At 38.4% G+C, this 9,634-nt stretch overlaps 1 protein-coding gene across 2 annotated transcripts in view; it reads left to right on the forward strand.

The window, feature by feature from the left end:
• The window catches only part of SEC24D (SEC24 homolog D, COPII coat complex component), a 71,116-nt gene extending 62,494 nt beyond the window's left edge, over positions 1–8,622 (forward strand). For both annotated transcript variants that reach the window (XM_063310419.1, XM_063310420.1), the window contains exons 18-23: positions 143–281; positions 840–958; positions 3,678–3,857; positions 5,545–5,736; positions 7,132–7,221; positions 7,388–8,622. In XM_063310419.1, coding sequence (XP_063166489.1) covers positions 143–281; positions 840–958; positions 3,678–3,857; positions 5,545–5,736; positions 7,132–7,221; positions 7,388–7,528 — 861 coding nt within the window. In that variant the 3' untranslated portion in view covers positions 7,529–8,622. The remainder of the gene's footprint in view (positions 1–142; positions 282–839; positions 959–3,677; positions 3,858–5,544; positions 5,737–7,131; positions 7,222–7,387) is intronic.
• Positions 8,623–9,634: the final 1,012 nt, after the last annotated feature.

Genomic DNA, 9,634 nt, shown 5'->3' on the forward strand with positions numbered 1-9,634 from the left:
CATACATTGATATAATAAATATAATTAATAAATAAATTACCCATGTTAAGTCAACATCCCAAAATACTGTTTTAAACACTTTCATAGAAAATGAAAGTAAAACAATTTCAAGTTACCTATCACCTTGATTTTGTCACTGCAGTGTGCAGTCCTTTACACATCCACGACTGGTCAAAGACGACTGCGCATACATAACATTGGACTCAACTGTAGTTCCCAGTTAGCTGATGTCTATAAGAGCTGTGAGACTGACGCACTAGTAAATTTCTTTGCAAAATCAGGTAATCTTACAGTACGTGACTTGGGAGTGGGCAGGGAGGCTGGAAAGTGATGGCGGACACTTAACTTGTGCTAAAACTCATGGTATTATAAATCAGGAATGATCAATTCCTGTCATAGACGTATAAGAAACTGACACAAGATATTGACTGTAAACCGGGAACATTTGCTGAATGCTTTTAATATATCCAGTTTAAGTTCCTGGATAAATCACAAGTTCACACTTTTAGTTCAGAATTTCTATTTACCATAATAATAATAATAATAATAATAATAATAATAATAATAATAGAGGATCACTATTGTTAAGTCGCTATGACGGCATTGGAGCAGGAGCGTGGCCTTTTTTTGTTATTGTTGTCCGTGGAGGCAAGGTGAATCATTGTCACACAGTTCATAATTTAAACCTAATAGGTCACAAAGTTCTATACTATGTTTAGAAAGGGTATATTCAATGAAACTTCTTTTAATACCCGAAGTCTGAATTGGTTTTCTTCTGTGAAAAGACGTAATGGATAACATAAGAACTACCTTTTTATCACTCCTTCATATCATTATAGCTTATAAAGCCATTCTCAGCCAGCCTTTGAAGACTGTCCGTGAGATCCTGGTGAATCAAACAGCTCGCATGTTGGCGTGTTACAGAAAGAACTGTGCTACCCCATCTGTAGTGAGCCAGGTATTTATACTTCCAGCTCCAGATGTTTTAATTGGGCATTATTTGACTGTTGTTTTGAAATGCAAGCAGAGAACATGTGATATCAAGGTCAGAAATACTACATCTCTGTAGTGTTTAATACGCAAATTTTATTTTTCCCTTAAGTAGCCTAGGTGCTTGTGAACACTAGTGAGCCTTCTGCCACACTCCCTATTGCTAAATGATTTTAGAGACTGAAAGCTGGTATGCTGCAGAACTCCATTACAGAACATAAACCTTATTTCAAGAATCTAGGGCTAAATTTTAAAAATAAAAAATGGTAAGTAAAGGGAGTCTACTGCTTTGCTGGAGTGTGTGTCCACTGCCTCCATAACAAAGCAAAAAAGACATGGGCATGCTATAAATATCCCTGTGAAGTATGTAGAGAGTGATGGAGAATATCTTCACCGTTTAGACTTCTGCAAAATGAAAAATTTGTGAGTGGCTATGCCCTTTACTGCAGTCATTTTGTGATTGGTCAACTCCACTAGCAATCATTTGTGATGCTACCCGGTGACATGTTTTCAAAAGTCCAACTGTGGCCAGTTGCCCCAAATGATTTCAGACGTCCAACTGTGCCAGTTGCCCTAATTATTGGGTGCCTGTATGTAGCCACCAGGTATTTCTCTTGGCTTCTGTCCCTTGTAAATTTTAATCCTGGGAAAAGGAAAACCATCTTGCGTGAAGGCGGGTGAGTGAATCTCTAGGAGGGTTGCCTGTTTCCTAAGTCCTGATAGATGATATTGCTTAATTGATGGGATCTGAAGCAAGCCAATTCTGTCTGATTACAAAGGATAGGCACATAATACAGGAGACAGAGGACCTCTCAGATAGCTAGGCCCTGTGCCACGTAGGACTTTATAAGTAATAATCAGCACCTTGAGCTTGATTTCTAGAGACTGCATGGGCATGTCGAATATAGTTCATTGGCAACATTTCAGAAGTGGTTTACCATTGCCTTCTGTCAGTTTTGTCTTGATTTTTAACTTTCCAGTCTACCTTACAGTCCTGGGATTTCTTTGAGGACTTCCATCCCAGTACTAACCAGTTACAGCCCTCCATAGTGTTTTTAAAATTGACCATGGTATCCTTATGGACAAGCTGTAGGGAATAAGAGCAGGAGGCACAGGGTTGCAGTGGTTCTCCTTCTTTCTCCACAGCTGGTTCCAGGCTGTGTTGAGGGGAGGTTGAGTCTGAAGCCCCAACTTTGTGGGGTGCCACAGGGTTTGATAAAGAAAGCACCAAGTTGAAGACAGTATGAACTTTCTCAGTGTAGACACAGCCAGATAAAATTGAAATACAAAAATTTCTCATGGCACTATTTAATATTCCAGTTACTTTATTTTAAAATAATAGATGTGGATGCTTTGTGCTCTGTGTATTTTTTTTTTCAATTCAAAGAACAAAATGTTAGGATCTAAGCCTATGATTGTAAGATTTTGCACTTTGCTTCTTCCAAATGTTAAGTGATTTGAACTGTTTCAGTATGCTGATTTTTAAGTAACCTTACGAAGACATAAACTGCAATCTGAAATAAACATTTTTCCTCACCCACATTTTCACTCAATTATTTTTGTAGGCAGGGCTGTAAATTATACAATATAAACCAGAATACAAAAATAGTACTTGCATAAAGCCTAATTATTCAGTGAAGAAGCACTGCGCGGAGTTCAAAGTTAAAGCCATGGGTGGGATGGGAGTAAATACCACCTGCTAAACACATTGGCATAGAATTCATTGCCTCTCATTTTATGCATATTTCTTCAACCAAAAACATTTTCCAGGTTTAGCCAGCACCTTTTATGGACAGTATTAGCCCAGGCTGATTATGGTGAAAGATCTGAATGTATTTATAGCTCCCATGTGTGCTACGTAGTTGTGTTGCAGTTCCATTGGCTTTTGTAGCAACTGCCTGCTTAAAATTTTGACCTTCCATAATCTTGGCATCTCTATATGTCCAGAACAAGATAGTCTTTAAATGCCATTTGGGTTGTAGATAGTCCAATACCGTTTTTAACTACATGCAATTTAGTATATAAATCTCAGAACAATTTTTGCTTCCCTTGGTATATGGCTGACAAAATGCATCTTCATTAAGAAAAATACTTTATTGTCCTGTTATACACTGGAAACTGAGCTACAATTGTAAATTTGTACTTCTGTATTATTAGTAAAAAATACAACTTTTGAAAATTAGAAAGGTTCTTGTTCAGTCTCAAATCACTTGATAGATTTATTTTTTCCTAATTACCAAGTTCTGATCATAAAGAGCAGTTTTCATTGTAGTATGATTGGGAAGGCTAGATTAAGTCCTAAGTCATGTGACTTCTTGACTTGTACTATCGTTATATACCAAAAAGCAGCTTTCATCTTTGTATTATAGGTACAAAGTGAGAGTGTTTAGGCAGACAGAAAAAATCAGAAATTAAATATATTCTCAGAGGTTTTCATATTTGTTTCCTTTTACTTATTGAATATACTTTTTTGCCACAATACTCATTTATAGATTGACTGAAGTAGAAACAGAGTTGTGAAATTTGAAGAAAGAAAAACTGTTTAAACTAAACTTATGCTTGTTTATAGAAGCCAGTCAAAAACAGCTGATGCTTTATGGATCTAATCAGATGCAAGTCCTGCTGGAGAGAACTTGGAGTACATGAATGACAGGACATTTTGTCTCAAGCATTTCCCTCTCTTTCAGCTTATCCTTCCTGATGCGATGAAAGTGCTTCCTGTCTACATGAATTGCCTTCTGAAAAGCTGTGTGCTGTTGGGCAGGTCAGAGATTCCCACAGATGAAAGAACTTTTCACAGACAGCTGGTCATGTCAATGGATGTTGCTGGCACCCAACTGTTATTCTACCCTCAGCTTCTGCCAATTGTAAGTGTTTTGCTAGCAGCAGATATTAGGCAATGCTACAACACTGAGAATCTGCTAGGGTTCAGTGCTACCTCCAGGGTATTCTTGCTGATGCTACTCAGTCCATCTGGTCCTCATTGCTGGTTCTACCATTATAATTCCTTCAGCCCCCAGAGATTGGGAAGAGCCAGTATAAGTATGGTAGCGGAAGCACAGTTCATGCTGCTCAACCACACTTTCCTCTGGATCAACTTGTGGCTATTGTCAGCAGGCAAGTAGTTGCTGACCCCCTGGCAGTGACAGAAACAGCTAGACAGTTGTGGAACATTGGCAGGTACTGGTGAATAGAGGAAAATCAGAGCATCTTTTCCACGTCTTTCCCTGCATAAACCTGAAAGTGATCATTGCAAGTAGATTTTCATCCATGAATAAATTATTTTACAACTTTGTTCATCTTAAGAATACTGTACTCATTTTTGTGCCTAAAGCACTACCCTTTGCATATGCAGCACAATATCTAGAGTCGCCAATGTAGGAACATACATGTGGCCATTGTGGTCATAATGTGAATTATCAAGCCACTTTTAAAGTTGCAGAAACTTTAGAAGCATCATCTTCTAAATTCATAGGTGTAGGGTCATCAGCTCACTGATTCATAAAATCAGAATCTTTCATAAAGAAGGAATATCCAAGGTTGTTGGGGAAAGGAAAGTTCAGTTAATAAATTATATTTGACCCGACAGGCAAAAAATGAAGCAAAAGGTTAAATATATAAAAAAGGTGAAATATAAATTTGGAAAGGTACATATATAGAACTAATAAGACTGTTAAATGTTCCGTATCTTATGTTTGTCTTATCTGTTTATCTGAGCGTAGTCTGAGGGCTGCTTGTGATCTCCTCAACCCATTTTTGCATTTCTTAGAGTTCCAAGCTTGTGCCAAAATTTGGCAGCAAAACTGATATGCAGCTGCATGGTTTTGTACATTATTTTGTGTGAAAGTAAAAAATGAAAGTAAAGCCTCCAACTTAGGGGTAGCTGCAGTGGAGGGTCAAAAAAGTCAAGATGGCAGCTATGTGATCAGCGCCCTGATCATCACTAGTAGGTGTTGCATGCAGCATAGGTGAAAATAGGGCGGACCTTCAATAGCATGATCATGGCTGCCATCTTACTTTTTCAACCCCTCACCCCCACCCCTAGATGATTCTGCTCCAGCTCCTCGTAAACTGAAGTGCAATTTTTGAACTTGCCCTCAGAGCCATTTTAAAAAGCCAGACCACAGCTCCAAGGTGCATAAAAAGATTGTCAGCCTTACAAAGTAGACCATACAGGAAACATGATCAAATGAGCGAATTCTACTTTATTGTAAAGCTACATTAACAGAATCTTGCAAGTCTGAAAGTACTTCTCTCCCCCCATCCCCTTTACTGCCCAAAAACTGGGGGGGGGGGTCTCTTCTAAGCCTCCCACCCCACCCACATTCCTGCTGTGGGCTAAGCTGCCTTTTATCTGTTCCCTTGGTTGCATCTCGTTGCCCTGTCTCCCAAGGTCATTCCCACCTACCATTACAAGATTGCCTATCCCAAGACTAATCACAGTCTCCCACTTTCCACCCTCATGCCTTAAACCACTAACCAAACTGGCTCTCATGGTTGTTTAGCAGTTCTTAAGAAGACAGTGAATCTAAGAACTTAAATGTTATCCTACAGCACTCTATGGATGTAAATAAAGATGTAATTCCTCCTGCTGTTCGCTGCTCGGAAGAACGTCTGTCTGAAGGAGGAGTATTCCTACTGGCAAATTCTCTGCACATGTTTCTGTGGCTCGGAGTCAGTGCCCCACCAGATCTTGTCCAAGGGGTATTTAATGTGCCTTCCTTTGCGCATGTCAGCACTGAGGCTGTGAGTATAGTGTTGTGTTTGAGAAAGAGTTGCTGAATGCTTGTTTTTTGATACTTCATTTCCAAGTTGGCTATGATGCAAGTGTCAGGTGACATGACATGAACAATGCAAACTTGGAATCACTGCTTCCTTTATAAAGTTGAGAATGCAGATGTGTAGAAACAGGTACAGAAAAAGTGGGTAGGTTTCTGCAGATGTGAGATTTCTCAAGTCTACAGGAACATGCTGATTTCCCAAACAATGCATCTGCCATCTTGTCCCTGAAACCAGCCAGAATTGCAGAGATGAGATATTGCCATGGAGTTATCCCAGGAGTGACCAATGTATAGGCAAGTTTTCAGAATGAAGCACACATTTTACAATTGAAAGTAGTGTGAATTGGATGTGTATCATTCCTGTTTAAAAAAAAAGTTTTATATAGTCGTAAGGGTTGGAAGGGACCTTAAAGATTGCCTAGTCCTATCACCTGCTTAGTGTTAAGAGCTGCTGAAATATTTTGGATAGATGGCTATCCAGCCTCTGTTTGAAGACTCCAGCAAAAGGAAACATACCACTTTATTAGGCTATCTATTATTATTATTATTATTATTTATTAAATTTATATCACCACCCATCTCCCCCAGTGGGGGACTCTGGGCAGTTTACTGGTTGACAGCTATCAATGTGAGGAAGTTCCTTATAGTTAACCTGAAACTAGTTCCCTGTAGATTTCAAACAATTGCTTCTGATCCTACCCTTGTGGGCAAAGAGAACAAGGCCATTCAGTTCTCTGTGTGACCCTTTAGATATCTGAAGACTGCTATCCTATCTCCTCTCAGTCTTCTCTTTTGCACAATGCGTACCCTTAACCATTGCTCATAGGACTCGGTTTCCAGTTCCCTCACTATCTTGTTAGCCCTCCACTGAACTTGCTCGTTTGTTAACATCTGTCTTATATTTGTCTTTTTATCTGGCCTGGCACGTTGGGCCTGGCACATTGATCTAATAATGCCTTTCTTTCTTAATAGCTGTGGTAAGTTGAATGAAAATATTGTCCTATTAACCAGTAAGTCCTAGATTACCTCCAGGTTGTTCAATTATCATTGCTGTTGGTGGTTCAATAGTAGTTTTTTGATGAAATTCTATTTTAGCTTCCTAATCTTCCTTGTAATTTATTTGGTCTTTGACCATAAATAAAACATATTTATTAATCATCTTGACAAGTTTGTCAGTGAATTACATTCACAGAGAATTTTAGGGAAATTTTTCCTATACCAAATAATTTGGTCGTTTCCATTCCACATACTGTCAGCAACCTTCAAATCCACTGCAAGTATCCACAGGGCATATTGTCTGTTTTGCCAGTACAGCAATTTTCATCTCTGCTAATTCTGTGTGTTTATTTATTACATATAGACACGTCTTCCAGAACTGGATAATCCCTACTCTTCAAAACTGAGGTCCATAATAGATAAACTCCAAAGCAGAACACCTTATTCCATGAAGGTAAAAGATTACACTTTAATTAAAAAGCTAGTCTATGATTGCTGAATTCCCTTCCTTGAGAGCATTTTAATAACTGCTGCTTCTTGTTCTTTAATTAAGCTGAGAAAGGTCAACAGATTCAAGGCAGCATTTCTACATTTTGTTCATTCTTAAACTATTTTTTCAGATCCTGATTGTGAAACAAAGAGAGCAGACAGAGATGGTTTTCAAACAGTTCTTGGTTGAAGACAAGAACATCTACGGAGGAGCTTCTTATGTGGACTTCTTATGTTGTCTTCATAAAGAAATATGTCAGCTTCTCAACTAATGGATATTTTGATGTTGGTTCTTTCTGCATTTGTTCAGAACCTATTCAAGAATGGCCAACCACCGCAAGGTGCTTTATACTGCTACCCTATTGTACAGTTTCTAATTTTGTAGATTAGTGTCCTGTTTCATAATGTAGCCACCTACATTTATGTAGACTAGGCAAGTACGTGCTCAGGTATAACTCCTATGGGAGAGCCTTTATCCTTCTTTAAAAGGAAGCAAGTTTCTAATGGCAAGGTTTGGAATCCTGGAATCTGTACAAAACGTGGTTATTTCATAAATTTCAATAAATTGCAAAGCATTAAGTCCTGTTATGTATGATTTGCATTACTCTTGTAATTTTTTGGTTCTTGTTACTGTACCCTTTGACCTATTACTTTTTTTCTGCCAGCTCACATTTAATTTATGGTGTTCCTTGTGCTTTTTATTATTTTGCATGCTATGGTGCTTTGTGACATGGCTTTCAAAATAGTGGACTGTCAGCCCCAGCAAAACAGCCAAAGATTGGGGCCCCTGGAAATTGTGGCTCTCCAGGTATAACTGGCCTATATGTGCCTCCCACTCACTTGATTTTGTAAATAATTTTAAAACTAATTATTTTTTGGAGTGATATGGGAAAGAAGGAAGCCATTTTGCGGGGGGGTTGATTTAGTTCTTTTTACATGCAATTTTTATTTTTGACAGAGAATCTTTTTGTGTTGACCGTGCCCAGATGCAGCCTCAACATATTCCACAAGGCCTTTCATCCAAATCTTTGTTTAACATACTCCACACTCCCATTACTGTACATGAGCCAAAACAATTGAGTTGTAACACTTTTTCTGTGAGACAATATTAAGGGACTTGGGATTCTTTTTGTTTAGGACATAGCAAAATTTAATGCCTTGCAAAAAACTAAGTAGCAATTGCTATAACTAGAATTATTAGAATATTACATGACCTAAAGAATGACTGTTGGGATAAATGAACCTTTAAAAATTTAAACTTGTACAACATACTAACTTCCAAGACCTGGAAAATGTACTACCACTTGAAAGATACTATTGTTACTTTATTCCTAAAATAAAGTTATTTGACTAAGGCAGCAAGTTTGACTAAGGCTCTCTGTTAAATGCTTTAGAATCATTGGCTAACTATATTTTTTCCAGGTTTTACAGTTTCATACTGGGAATCACATGAACTGGGAATTAATTAATGGCTGGGTTTACCCATTATTAAGCCATTATGTGGTTGGTTGGTTTTAAGCTTAGTGTTAGGTATGGGCCAGGATATGATGGGCTTTCAATAAATCGTAACTAAAATCCTGACTTATTTTAAAGGATTTTAAAGTTTTTGTCCATCTCACATCTAGGATTGTGGTTTTGTGTCCTAAGATTCTTGGACACCAAGCAACACAGCATTACAATGCAATATCCATTTCAAGAGAAAAGTAGTCGACTTAAAGCACTCTTTTTTAAAAGTATTTTCTGTTGACAAGAATGCTACTGAAACTGATAAAAAAATTCTATGTTGTTATACAGGTAGTCCTTGACTTATGACCACAATAGGGACCAGAGAATTCATTGTTGAGCAGTGTGGTCATTGTGAAGCATCACATGACCACACCCGATTTTACGACTTTTTATGCCAGTCGTTAGGCCAATCACTAGTAGTCATTAAGCAAGACTTCACGTGACCACGACCTCCTGCCCAGCTTCCCCATTGACCTTGCTTGTGGGAAGCTGGCTGGGAAGGTCGCAAATGGCGATCACGTGACTGCAGGATGCTGCAACTGTTGTAAGTGCGAGCCAGTTGCCAAGCACCCAGACTGCAATCATGTGACTGCGGGGCCCGTTGCAATGGTCATAAATGTGAGGACTGGTTATAAGTCACTTTTTCCAGTGCTGTCGTAATTTCAGATAGTTACTAAACAAATGGTTCTTAAGCAAGGACTACCTGTACAGATAAGATATGAACAAAATACTAGTAATTGTTTCTTTGCATTTTTACAGAGGTTTCAGAAGGTGGCTGGCTATGAGACTAATATATATTTGAGGTTTCCCTTAATAGGAGCACCTATTTTCTATTATTGGAACCTGAGTTGCATTTCATTCACCTGAAAAGT

Source organism: Candoia aspera, chromosome 8, assembly GCF_035149785.1.
Source record: "Candoia aspera isolate rCanAsp1 chromosome 8, rCanAsp1.hap2, whole genome shotgun sequence".
NCBI lineage: Eukaryota > Metazoa > Chordata > Lepidosauria > Squamata > Boidae > Candoia > Candoia aspera.